The 15117-nt window shown below is 32.9% G+C and overlaps 2 protein-coding genes across 2 annotated transcripts; one reads left to right on the top strand and one right to left on the bottom strand.

Annotated features, from left to right (window-relative positions):
• Positions 1–217: 217 nt before the first annotated feature.
• LOC124499956 (mpv17-like protein 2) lies at positions 218–2945 on the top strand. Its single transcript, XM_047063954.2, has 4 exons — positions 218–863; positions 1241–1747; positions 1869–2468; positions 2536–2945. Exons 3-4 carry the CDS (start codon positions 2060–2062, stop codon positions 2802–2804), a joined length of 678 nt encoding a protein of 225 aa, XP_046919910.2. The 5' UTR covers positions 218–863; positions 1241–1747; positions 1869–2059; the 3' UTR covers positions 2805–2945.
• Positions 2946–4566: 1621 nt separating this feature from the next.
• LOC124500106 (ATP-binding cassette sub-family G member 4-like) lies at positions 4567–7173 on the bottom strand. Its single transcript, XM_047064143.2, has 3 exons — positions 6555–7173; positions 5376–6493; positions 4567–5301 (listed from the first exon to the last, which is right to left on the bottom strand). The coding sequence occupies exons 1-3, from the start codon at positions 7153–7155 to the stop codon at positions 4603–4605; spliced, it is 2418 nt and encodes an 805-aa protein (XP_046920099.2). The 5' UTR covers positions 7156–7173; the 3' UTR covers positions 4567–4602.
• Positions 7174–15117: the final 7944 nt, after the last annotated feature.

Here is a 15117-nt window from a genome sequence, read left to right on the forward strand (position 1 = left end):
CAAAAAAAAAAAAAAAAAAAAAACTTTACCCGTGCTTTGCCTGTTTCTGTGTATATTTCTGTTTGTGCCATTGTATTAGATCCTCATGTTGCATGCATCAATGGCTTCAATTCAATGGATTCAACCGATTCGATTGGAACTGCTCCATCACACAAACACACACACACACACACATGGCGCTCACTAGTTTCATATAAAAACCAAATTTTTCTTTTCTTTTGTGTTATTGGAAACTTTGCCTGGTTATAATATTTTTTGACTGTTGTTTAAAATATAATATATTATTATGGATTGTGTTTGTTAATGTTACAATGTAACAACTAATGTTTATGACGCATGCGTTCATATGGTTAACGGAAATGATATTTAAAAGTATAAAATGAAATGATGATATGGATATGGATGGATGAATTGATGAACGAATCAGTTTCATATTTACGAATCGATCGATTGAATACGAATGTCATGGAATGTATCATACCATAGTGTGGTGGATGAACATCTAAATCGATTTTAATCGTCAATGAATAATAAGGTGTTTTTTTTATGCATCATGCACACATAACATGACAAGACAATGGTCGATGATTAGCTCAATGTATTCAAATTTTGGATGGATGGATGGATGGATGGATGAATGAATTGATTCGTAAACTATAGACAAAAGCTAGACGACAAACAAGAGTTTCAAAAGAATCATCATCATCTCAAAACTATGATCATCAAGCCGAGGCCATTATTGTCATTAGATTATAAAATGCTAACATATAATCAACGATCGTATTTCGCTTCCAATGGGAACCATTGCTGCAATTGCTGTTGGCCAATATGACTTTATAAGAAGTAGTATTGCTTTGTTCAAGGTAATTGTTTCCTTTCTTTCTTTCATTCATTCATTCATTCATACAAACATCTAATGTCTGAAAAATGTCTAGCACATGTATCAATTTTCAAATTAATACATTCATTAGAATGTTGATTATTGATTATTCTAAGATTGATTCAAAAAAAAAAATTGAATTTTATGACAAAGTAATGATTGTTAGACAAGTAACTTAGAATCGCCCAAATGTAAGATAATATAGATAGGAAATCCAGTTTTATCCATAACAAAACAAAAATGTGCTTATTTTTTCCATCCGATCGTTGTCAATTTTTAGAAACAAACAGGTAAAAAAAAGAGGCGTCATTTGAATTCAATAATGATTTTTGTTTTTTTTTTCGACTATCACTGCTATAGCCAATGGTGCCAGAATGCATTCAAGCATCGAATAGGCCAAAAAGGCTGATCTTACTTGTTGTTGATTATTATTATATGGTTACTTTATTTCTTGTATAGCTTCTCACACACATAGCGAAGCAATTGTCTTCGATATGGTAGACATCATTTGATATGATGATGATGGCAAAGAAGTTTGGCGAACACATTTTTAATGTTAATTTTCGAGGCCAAAACAAACCTCTTTCTTTTTTTCTTTTCTTTTTTTTATTGTCGTCGATTTTGTAAGCGAATCACTTTTGCTTCGTATATATGAACAATGGTGTGTGTGTGTGACTTGTTTCATATTTCATACCTTAATCATTACTGCTCAATGTGAGAAAGAGAAGGATACTGCTGAAAAATCACGTAAAGCAACAACATCATCATGTTTTTTTTATATTGTGTCATCCCCATTTTTTTTACCCCTTTCATCGATTAATAGACGTATAAATTGCATGAGAAAAATGTAAAAAGATTTCGCCTCAGGTGAGCAATTATTATTATTATTATTTTTTTTTTTTTTTGAACAAAAAATCGATAAAAAGATGATGAGCTAATGCATTTTTTTTGAATTAAATTTATCATCATATTATGAATTATGAATTAGAATTGAAGAAATGTTTTCACAATTAATCTTTGCGAATGCAATGGGAAACTTTACCAGAATCACGTGTTATTCATACCATATGTGTACAGATTTACTGGTGCCACAAACATATTTTATTTCGAATTTGGCCGAATTTGAATTCGATTCATTCGAAATAATATTGATCTGTTAATTGAATCGATTGGAAAGAAATGCGAGCCATTACATGGAGTGTTTTGAATACGGTATGTAATCGAATACAACGTACAACTGGATTCATTCATTCGGTCATTTTCGGCCGTCGTAATCTATTGCTCACCAATGCTCTGATTTCGGCTTCCATGGGTGCCTTCGGTGATTCTATACAACAGAATTTTGATATTTTAATAAATTCCGTTCACAAAAAAGATGAAAATCGTGGTTGTGAATCGAAAAAACTTGCCTATTCGACTACCAGAACCATTCATATGACCATTGCTGGTTTGAGCACAGGTGTTCTTACTCATTATTGGTATCTATTGTTGGAACGTGTTTATGGTAAAGTAAATCGTCGTCGTCCTGCTACATTGATCAAATTGGTTTTGTTAGATCAAATTCTATTCAGCCCGGTCAATTTATTTGGTATGTAATGATCATGGTTTATTATAATAATGACATTTATGATTATAAAAGTGTGCATTGTTTATAGTCTATTTTGGTACTCTTTCGTTATGCGAACGTTCTGGATGGAAACAATTCCGTCAAGAATTGCTGGAAAAAGGCATGGAAAACATTTATGTGGTTGAATGGCTTATTTGGCCACCAGCTCAATTGATCAATTTTGCCCTATTACCACTGCGATATCGTATATTGTTCGACAACATTGTTTCATTAGGTTTCGATATCTATGGACCTTACGTTAAATACAAGAAACCGTTGAGTAATGAAAAAGAAAGTTCTTTCTTTTTTATTTTTTGAAAAATCCTCTGAACAGATTGATTCGTGATCAGTTTGGATTTCGTAAATTACATGTGATACTTGAGTATTGGCCATCGGGCCCTGTATATATTGTTTTATTTTTCATCTTTATTTTGCTCATAATAAATGTTTCAATCGTTAGCCGTGATTTTATTCATTAATTAATCGAAATCGAAATTGAAATTGAAATCCAAAAAAAATTTACAAATCGATAATTTTGCCATCTAGTGTTAGCGAAATTTTTCATCATTTCATCTAACATATTTGTGAAGTCAATAGATGGCGTAAATTCTTCAAAAATTTTCAAATTAGTTTAGAATTGTTACCGTTTAAAATATTAGATGGCGCTTCATTCTAAATTGGAGAGCTTAATGCAATTGTAATTACAAAAAAAAAATCGACAGCGAAAAAAAAAATGTCAACTCTCACCAAGTTTCAATATATATATAAAAATTAATTCACAATGAATAAATGCTGTATATGCTGAAGGAAACCGATTGTGAGACAGAGAGGAAACAAAAAAAAAAAATTCCAATCTAATAAGCCAAGTTTGCCTTGTAACATACTATGGCCATTATGACAATTTCAAATTCAATTTGAATAAACCGAGAGTGATTGCTTCAATGAAAAGTCTGGCAATTTAGATGATGAAAATAATGATCAATGGGATCAGCACGACAATGTTCCAATTTCTCATTGCTAATTCATTTCATTACATTTTTCGGTGGACAATTGTATCCATCGTCAACAATGATAGGACAAGAACGATGAAGAAAACATAAAGGATTCCATGATCCAATTTAGAGTCATTTATTAATTCATTCAACTATCTATTACCATCGTCTATTTGACTCATCATGATTGGTCGTCGTCGTCGTCGTCGTAGTCGTCGTTGAATTTGAATTCAATTTCAATCGCATCATTATGGTGGTGGTGGTGGTGGTGGAAAGTTGAAAAAAAAGAAAGAAAACAAAAAATGAATTGATGCCAATGACAATGGTTCACCCATCAAATCGAGCAACATATTCTTTGTGTATTTCATTCATTCATTAAATGAAGTGATATTGATGACTGTCCTCTGTCCATATAATGACGGCCATCATCATCATCAGATAGATCAGTTACCATTCTTTTCGCCACGACAATACTGCAACCATTTTTTTTCCTACAAGAAAAAAGATATGGCCAATGGCAAACTAAATCATTCATTCTATTCGAATGGATATTTATTGTTTAGCCAAACATTCGTTGTTTGTACAAAATGATGATTGAATCGAATAAACCAATTCGCTTACTTTACTGATACACACAAACATTCATTCACAATTTTTTTTTTAATACAATGAATCAGGCTCAATGTCCTTTCTTTTATATTGTTGAATTTTTTTTTTTTTTGAAGAGGTCAACGATGCCAAGTACAGGCATCAATTCTTGTTCAGATCAAGTTCAGATTTGAATGCATCATGATATGGTGATTAAAAGTTAAACAATCTGACATCAACATGTCATGTCATGTCAAGTGGCTAATCTCCTGTATACAGAAGCCATGAACATTATGGTTTTTTTTTTGCTTCTCTTAGAATTGAATACTTTTTTTCTGTTATAAATGAATATATCAAACAAATGCAGGATATTTTTCTTTGCAAAATTGATTAACAAAATTATTTGATTTTTTTTTATTATCAGAACCGAGTTCAATGACGAGTTCCTATGTATGTGTGTGTGTGTGTGTGTGTGTGTTACTGATTATTTATCAAAGAAATCAATGAATTATTGATGAATATAATAAAGTATTGTGTTAACCTCGTTTCAGTTTGTTCAATATAACAAAATAAGTGATAATTTTAACAATAATTAAATAGATTACCATGATTATCAATGACCTATACAATACCCAATCACCATCGATATTATAATAGCTGAATATAATGGAAACATCGTATGAGAATGCTTTGCTTGTATTGCGTCCATTTACCGCATCGAATGCAGTTGTATATAGCTGGCGAATAGCTATTTCATCTTCATCCATGCCGGTTAATGATTCGTCTGGATTTTGGTCTCCATTTGGATTCAATGTGGATAACATAAAAGGCAAATATTCGGCCCATGTTGGTTTCTCAATCGCGCTGACATTAACTCTAGAGACAAATAGCTCATAATTATACTGACATCGATCAAAGCCGTACATGGAGGTGATCATCGCTTCGTAGGCATACTTCATCAACGATAACCAAGAAGCCCATTGCATATAAAATGGCATACGAGAATATTTGACTAGAAATCCACCAAACAATATCATGGGCATCGGTACGGCACCGGCAGCAAACGCGGCTGTCGTTGGATCTCGCATAAAAATGGCCGATACGGCAGCGCCTATACCTTCAGCCACGAAACTTACCATGATGGTGATCAGCAAAAGGTATGCTTCGCGAAAATATTGATTCGGTTGGCCGGTTGATGTATAGATGTAGACCGTGTAAATGGAAGGAATGGCCAACTTAATCGTATTCAAAATGAGAAAACAGTATAGACAGTTATTGTGATCTAATGTTTGCAGGTATACCGTCTTACCTGCATCGGTATGTCAATGATGGTTTTGGTCACGTAGAAACTGATACATGAATACCAGCCATTGTTGTATTCTTTCATCAATGTATGCATCTCACGAGGAAAACCCAACACGGTGGTCGTTATACCGCTGATTAGACCAACAATCAGGCCGAAGAATAGGCAACAATTGTTTTGCATGACCGAAAGTACCTCTTCTTCGAACAGTGTATTAAGTCGATCGATGGGCATATGATACAATTGCAACTTTTTAAGGGGACAACCGGATGATTCACCGATCGAATTACCGAATGTAACCGATAGCCATACACTAAGCAATATGATACCAATCACTCGATAAAAGACAATCATCATGTTTCGACTGAATATGATGCCATGTCGATTCAATAATATTAATGTTGATTTCAACAATGGAGTCTTACGTATAACTCGAGTTTCAGCCATTGTCATTAATTGTTCCAATTCATCATCTCCCAATTGTGGTCCTTGAAATTCCTGCTGTATTAATTCAATTGGTTTACTGCCATAATCAGCGGCAGCTATTTCTATTATGTAATCTGGCGGTGAATTATAGCGATCACATGGCAGATTGATCTTTTCTAACAAGGGCAACAATTTTTGTGGTGGACCCAGATAAAGATTCTCTCCTTTATGGCTGATGATATAGACGTTATCGAATTCGGTAAATACGCTCCATGATGGCTGATGAATTGTGGCCAATACTGCCATTGGATATTTTGGATTTCGAACTAGCTCACGAATTATCTTCACTACTAATGAGCATGAGGACGAATCTAGACCTGTAGTTGGCTCGTCCAAAATTAACAAATTTGGTTTTGAAAACAGTTCAAGCGCTATTGAAATTCGTTTCTGTTGGCCACCGGAACAACGAGCCACTTTAGTGTCACGAATTTCGCTCAGGCCAAATTCTGTGATCAATTTCTCCACACGATTATAATTGACGGTTGGCATTGTCGAATAATTCAGTCGACAAGCGAATGTAAGTGTTTCATAAACAGTCAACAGTTCCATGAGGCAATTATTCTGTGGTACATAAGCTATTCGAATCTGATTGATGTTTCTCACATTTAAGCAACCAGTTAGGCCAACATTTTTACGACCTTTAATGTTGTCATGTTATTCATAGTTATTCTATCACCTGGTACTAGTTTCTTTACTTACATGCCAACACTTCGAGGAATGTAGATTTACCGGCGCCACTTGGACCCATTATTGCTGTCACCTGGTTGCTACTAATTTGGCCCGATAAACCATTCAATATATTACGTGACTCCATCTTTAATGTGGCTCGATTAAATTGTCGTACACTGTATACAATGTCTTTCCATATGACATCGAAGCTTTTGGCTGGATTCTCTATAGGCAACACCTGATTGTTGTTTATTGATCCATTCATTATGGACGGAATTTTGATTAAATTCGGATTGACTAACATACGAATCTTGCCACTATCTACAGGTCCAGTCCGATGAACATAATTAGCATGCACATTGGTACCATTTACAATGGATTTGAGCACAGGAACTGTAGCCACTGTTGCTGCCGTGTTGGCCATACTTTGGTTTCGATGTTGCTGTGTCATGGCTGCTGACAATGGTTCTTTGCTTTTGTCCGTTAAAATCTGATCAGATTGTGGACTTGATGTTTGAGGTGAATTTGAGGTTGGATTATCATTGTAACCGTTGTCCATATAATTATCTTCATCATCTAAATTCAAGATATCACTATTAAGTGAATCTTGACTAATTTGTTGATTATTCATAATTATAATTGGATGATTCCATTGATTTCAAAACACGATAATTAATAATTATGATGATGATCAAAAGGTAAGCTACGCTTATACCAGACCAATGTCATCGAATAACTAGCTTTTCATAGACATAAATCGTCATTGTTTCAAGATCTTGGTGACTACGGCAACAATTATGTACATGTATTCTTTATTTGTTTGAAGTTATAATAGAAAAACTTAAATTTCTTAAATGATACTGCCAGCAATAAAAAAATGGGCGTTTCATTTTAAAATTTCAGTTTTAATGACGATTATTATTTCCATTGAATACATTTCGCTAAGAATTTAGAATTTCGATTTTTTTTTCTTTACTCTCTTGCTCTATTAATATATTTATTATGAGTAGGTCATTTTTTCTTTTGAATCAAAAATGTAATTTTTTTTAATAAAAAATCGACCGTTTCTGAACTTGAAAAATAGCTCTCTTAATAGCAAAATCTTAATATTGATCGTTATCAATGGATCGATTCTAGAAATGGAATTCTTGAAACGATCGATGCAAGTCAAAACTTAACCAAGTAGATTGATAAATTGTTTTTCGTTGTGTTTTTATCATTCAAAATTCATTCATAATGGTCAGATGACAAAACAATCGATTAGACAATGGAATTTTGTTCTCTGAAATTCTTAAATCCATTATATAACTTTTGATTGATTGATTCTGTTTATTTTTTTTTTACCATGATGAGTTGCCGGTCGATAAAATTGAGCTGTATTATATATTAATAGTTTTAAATTTAAATTTAAAATGCCATGCTTGGAATTATTAGAATTTCATCAAAAAAAAAAAAAAAAAAAAATCCAGCAAACTTTTAAATTAGAATGCCACTGTATTGAAGAGAAAACATTTTTCTTTTTTACTTTTCAAAATAGCAATATTATGAGCAGGATATGACCGTTGAATTTTGATTTTCAAACTAATCTCTAGGTGCATGTGTGTGTGTGTGTGTGACATTCGATGTATCGCCTCGTTAAGCCATTTTTTTACAGAATGATTGAGGCAAAAGAATTGCTTCATTAACAACTACATACTAGGCTCAAATAGTTTAAATAAAATCTACATCAGTCATATGATGATATGATGATGGTTGTTCTATATTTATTTTTGGTCTATATTTTGGTCACCTATTCATCATCATGATTTATATGATTTTTGTTTAGGTTTTTGTTTTTGGCTCTGTCATGGTTATTTTATTCCCTTATTTCAAGATTCATTCAGTTGAAACTTGTGATGGACGATTGGTTGCTAGGCACAAAGGTCAAAACCAAAAAAAAAAAAAAAACAAAAAAAACAAAATATATTCGTGGCCATGAATCAAGTGTTGATGATTATGAATGTGAAAAAAAAACCAACAAACTAAAATATTTTCAACTTATTATTATGGTCCATAAGGTTTCAAAGTTCAATTTGGTTTGTTTTCAAACAACAAATCAAACGATCTATGATACCATTATTATGATTATGCCAATATTATTTTGAGAAACATTATGTTGGTATGGCATTATTTGCCTATTTGATTATTATTGTTGTAACTATATTTTCTTTTGTGGTCTAAGATTCTTTGCTATTAAAAAAAAGCAATGTATAAAGCAAAATGAAATGAAACCATTTGTTGCACACAAACACGCTGTTAATTTTAATGGATGAGCAAATGTAAATAATGGCATCGATGGTCATCAACATCAGAATGAAGAATGCACGCATACACACACAAAAACAAATACAATTAACAAGCCAAACGAAGAAATTTAATCTTATAGTGGCCATGTGATGGAATCTGATGATGGTTATTTGATTCTTTTTTTTTTGTTTTTTGATAGAATTATCCAAAACGTCATGTGATTTTGATGGTCACTTTACGATCACACCATTCAATGTTAAGAGCATCATCATCATCATCATCATCATCATCATCATGTTCAAAGAAACTTATAACACACGAACATATATCGAATCAGTCGGTTGACGTGACAAGATCATAGCGCAGCAGTTAATGGCCAAGCAAGGGTAATAAAATCAAAAAAAAAAAATTGAAATGATCCAATTCAATCCGATCTATGCGTGAGTGTGTGTGTGTGTGTGTGTGTGTATCTTATTGCTAATAATTCCCACTATGAATGCATCAATAAATCGACATGAAAAGCTCAACAATGGGCTCATAATGTTTTTTTTTTTATTTATTTCAGGAACACAACAACAACAAGTTAGTCACATATACATCATTGATACAATGGTTATCTATACATTGGAAAAAAAACATCAAACCAATGACCGACTCAATAGCAACAGAAACAACACATCAGGTTTGCCAATTTATTAGGACAATAAAATTTTGATTTTTTTTTAAATAGGATTTTCTCGACTATCGAATCGAATCAATTCTTTTTTTTTAAAAAGTTTGATTTTCGATACCATCCTTATTTGCCGACATTATTTGAATGCTTCATAATCATTAACAACATCATCAGATGATGCCATTATTCTATGTTCAGCCATGTTTTTTTTTATCATTTTTATGCTGGGCGGCATAATGCCTAGCCAGGTAATAATAATTGCTATCAGTTGGCTAAAGCCAATGAATGAATTTTTTGTTAGATGATGTTTACCAAGCTTAAAACAAGCCTAGTCAAAAACATTTCAGGTGTTAAACATTCAGAATTCGGTATCGAAAACAATCAATATGAATTTTCAATTATCAGATGATCGATTCAGATACATTCCATTTATTGGCGTCAATATATTGAACTCTGAATCGCGTGACCTATTCATTCATCAATGGTATCCTGTACTGATGGTGATAATGATAATGATGATGATGGCGATGATGACAGCATCATTATAGCCAAATGGATCGATAACAGGTTATAACAGATGCTATTGTTTTTTTCTGATTGTATTGATTATGGTAAGATTGTCATCTTTATTATTATGATTCATAAGGAAATGGCTCCTGTTGACAATGCCATATTAGTGCCTAAATCACACATATGACGGTGTAATAATAATTTAGATGCTAGCTTCCCGATCGACCAATCATTCTATTTGATTGATTGATCATTCAATCAAATATGAATCTATGTAGCAACGAGAGTGATCGTGAGCCACATTTGCATAATGAATTTGCATCTTAGTAAAAAACAATAATCATTGTGATGGCATCTTATCGTATTGCTAAGCACGAACAATAAACTGAAATATCGAAAACATCATGGCCATTCAATTTATTGGTAATTCGTTTCGTTTTCATCATTCATTAAAGGCAAAAATGTTTAAATCACTAGATTCCATTTGGCAATAAAACACAAGTGCACCATGAACATGAACCACCGATAGTATTCGATTGAAAACATGGCCTAGTATCATATTACGGTCCAAATTATGTATAAACCAGATATCTGACCATCATGTTCATTAAAGTCTGGTCTACACAGTCTGGTGTATCAAATGAAGGATTGTTTGCTTTTACTTTTTGGCTTAATGACTAACATGTGAATTCCATTCCATTCAACTTTGAACATCCATCCAACAAGTTCTGTTTTATTTTTTTTTTATTTGACCATTTTCATACTGTTCTGTTGTTCTGGCATTTTGGGCATTGATCGTGGGAACCGAAAAAAAAACTTGGTAAAAAAAAAGTCCAGATTTTAGGAATGTAAATGTGGTTGTTGTCTTGTCATTGTTGAAGCCGACGAATGTTACACTATGGATAGCCATTATGGGCAATGATGATAATGATGAACCTTATTTGTTCGGAGAATCAGAGAGTCAGGCACACACACACATACACACACACATTTGCTATAATCAACATGTAGTCATATCTCACCACAGCCACAACCAGAAAAAAACGAAACCTAAAGCCAAATATCATTGGATGAATTGATTTTTTTTTTTGGTCAATCATTTATATGGGCCTCTCATCATTCGTTCATTCATTCATTCATTCATCTATCCACTGATTGAATAGCGATGGTTGACGATAAAACCAACGAGACAGTACAATGTATATGGAATGGCTTCTTAAATTTCCACAAAGAAAAACCTTAAATATGTCAGCCATAAGTTTTGATTTTTTCTTTTTTTACGAATGTTTCGATTCAGTTGTTGAAGCCGCTTTGTTAAAATGTGGAAACAAACAAACAAACAAACAAAAAAAATGTCATCATCATTTGAATCATATACAAATGAATGGGCAATGGACAAACGCTAAAAAATTCCCAAACTCTCAGTTGGGTGGCTTTAATTGTCAACTAAACAATTTGCTGTTCTCCTCAATCACCATATGTTGGTGTGTCTTTTTGTTGTTGTTGTTGTTGTTGCATAGGTGCTAATATGTTAAAACTTTTTGGAACCTATGGAATTATTGATTGGAAATTAGAAATTATAATTTTCTGCCTGATTTAATTATAAATAAAATATATACAATAAAATTTCAAGTGGACAATCCAATGTTAACAAAAAAAAAGTACTTGAAGAAAATTTGAATCGATGGTCTGGAAATCCGTATTCGTTATGAACAACAACAGGGCCATGGTTCGATTTTTATCTTGGTTTTACCAAATTTTACGGTTGCCTGATTGATTTGTTTGAATCAGCCAAACTAAATTTGTCTCCAAACAGACAAATTTAATCTAGCTTTTGTGGTTCAGTAGTCATTCATTGCTTTGACCACACCGGTTTTTTTTGGGGGCCGACCACAGGTTAACCCTGAGAATGAGGAACACACTTTACTTCTTATTTATAAGTTATACATTATTATTGAAAGAAAAAGAGATTGATTATAATTTCATTTGCACGACCCGGACATAATGTGCACGACCAAAACATTGAAAACCAATCGAACAATTATCATGGACCGTAGGCCTTATATTTCATTTCTTTGGTTTCGATCGATCGATCGTGCAGGAATTGTGTAAAAATACCAACCATTTACTATCTTATCAGAGTTGTCACAAACATACACACACACACATACACATAAAATACACGAATACGTTATCAGTATGGCCCTAAACGATAACTTGACCATTTTTCTGGCCATTAACCATAATCAATTTATCAATCTCAAGTTGTTTGTCTTGTGTGGCTGGCGACAAAGTTATATTGTCCATTTGTTTGGAATGTGACGAATATTTAAAAAAAAAGAAATGGAAAGCGGAACTAACATGACAATCAACCAATTGCCTGAAAAACAAATTCTAGGAATTGGAATTTTTTTTTGTTTCGGTCACGATTTGTGTATGTGTCTTGTTAGATCATTGTGTCAACACAAATGAGTAACATCACCTGAAAAGCAGTTGTAATATATAAACAAAAATCCAAAAATCCGGACAAAGCGATCAACTAAAGTTGAATGGATAATGACAACGATGATGACCATCATCCATATAATGGCTGAAAACGGCTACTACTCTGATGATCATCTTGGAACTATCAAGTCAAAATGTGTTGCGCTTGGATTGTGCCATTTTTGATGATTGGCCCAAGTAAAAAAAGAAACAAAAACGATTTCCCAAAACGAACGATAATGGCAAGCTTTTGTTAGTTCATTCATTCGATGGTTGATAATTTGTGATTGGCGCGAACACACACACACACACAAAATCATTGTTCAAACATAGAAGAATCCATTATCCATTTGATGATCAAACTTTACCACACACACTAGTCACCATTTAACTAACTCAAATCTGTAGCTATTTCGGGGTTTTTTTTATGAATGATCCATACAAACAGTTGGTCCACTCACCACTATTTGTCGTGGTCATTGGCTGGTTATTGTATATTGTACATTTGCATGCCATTTACCCGTTTTGTCCTTTTTTGTTTTTTTTTTGTTTTGTCTTTCCATCATTCACATTGTTCATTGTTCCATGACGATAAAAAAAAAATTTCAAAACAATAACTGCTATTTGTGAATGACCACTTATAGTCATCATCAAATGGCTTTACTGCATCTGATAAGCGAAGATGATATATGACCAATAGGATTATCACTAATCAATTGATTTGAGCTGAATTATCTCTATATGGCCTGTAGTAGTCGTGATCATATCCAACATTCATTTTCAGCTCGTGCTACATAAAATAATGACCAATATGGCCGAATAACGAATTTGCATTCGGCCACATAGATTTATATGATGAGATTTTGATCCATTCAATCGGTAGTGGTGTATCATCCCCTGTTGTTATCTATTATCTAATGTTACCATGTCCGCAGTCATCAGACACCATTTTCTATCGATTCATTTCAAATTGATTGATGGACAGACGAATGAATGAATGAATGAACGAATAAACGTGTATCCATTAGATTCATAGACACGATGGCTAACACACATATAGTGGGCAGTTTTTTTGTTTGTTTATTTGTTTCAATCGATCGATCGATTGTTCAAATTCGATTGATTTGATCATATAATAAGTCGATATAAGTCTCCAAATCTATTTGGAAACACCATAACTCTTATAGGCACATTGCACGTGTGTGTCACGATTATTGTGATGATAATAAGGATGATAGTGTAATCTCTCAAATAATTAGAGAGATTCCAATGTATGTGGAGGTGTCAAATTGCAACCAATTTTGATCAATAAAAACAACAGAAATGATAAAGAGAAAAAGGGAAAAAAGCAGATGTTTAGCCAACAATTATGATGATGATGATGATGATGATGATTTCATCGATTGATTTTAGCTACAAATTGGCATCAAATGTTTATGCCCATCAGATTTGTTCCATCTAATAATCATATGTCTCATTCTATCACTTTTTGTTTTGGGCGATAATTTGTTTGGCCCAAAAATCGCGTACACATGACAAATGTTTGTTTAGTTTTTTTTTGTTTTTTTTTAAATGATGAGTATCCATACTTTACAATCTATTACTAGGTGATTATCAATCTATGTCTTAAAGTTTCCAAAGATGATAGCCTCCGATTAATCAAAAATTCACTTAGGTGGTTCATATAGAACAAAGAGCAGCAGTTGTCCACTTGTTACATTACATTAATTGGATTCAATAGCCCACGATGATCTATCCATCTTTTTTTTTTTTTTTTTTTTTTTTTTGATCATGTAAACATATCTGGGGCCCTAATCAAGGTTATTTTTTTTTATTGAGTCGAGTTCAAATCCATCAAACCATAGGGTAGAACAGATGGGACCAAAGTCAAAATTAATAAATGAATGAATGTAGGCCGTAAACGTTAAAGTGATGTTCAGTCGATTCGAATGATAAATTTTTGTTTTATGATGATGATGACCGATTATGATCGTGGCTCATCTTCATCGTTAACTGGTGGGCAAAATAGTAGGCATCTTTATTTTTTTTTTATTACTGAATGTTACTTGTTCTATGAATTCATAATAACACGAATCATTTATTTGTACAAAAAGCATTTCAAGTGAGCAGTTTTGAATGTATGCCAAACATCAACCGATCATAGTGGCTACTACTATCGATCCACGATTCATTCATTCATTTATTCGTCCATACAAATCGTGTCTATATGTATGCGTGCCCTATTGTCTTAGCATCATAATGTATGTTGTGCTTGTTTTGATTCAATCGAGGATACTCATATATGCAATACCGGATTGATCTGGGACACTGTTTTTTTTTCTTATTGTGTATCGGCTGTTTGTTGGTCAGGTTGGATGTAATCGATAGCTTTTACCTATGATAACGGTGCCATCGATAGATGCAATGCATGGGTTGTTTGATTGATTGATTTGATTGTAGCGTTCGGTCATTCAATATGTTTGGTGAATTGTTGTTATTTCCGTTTATTTTTTTTGTATTATTATCAATTGTATTATCGATAAAATCAATCAATCAATATCAATAACATTGTGATCGATTTGAATTGATTTCAAATCGAATAGATTATTTTATTACTGATAAATGTCACAGATGACATGA

The sequence above is a fragment of the Dermatophagoides farinae genome, chromosome 5, assembly GCF_024713945.1.
Source record: "Dermatophagoides farinae isolate YC_2012a chromosome 5, ASM2471394v1, whole genome shotgun sequence".
Lineage (NCBI taxonomy): Eukaryota > Metazoa > Arthropoda > Arachnida > Sarcoptiformes > Pyroglyphidae > Dermatophagoides > Dermatophagoides farinae.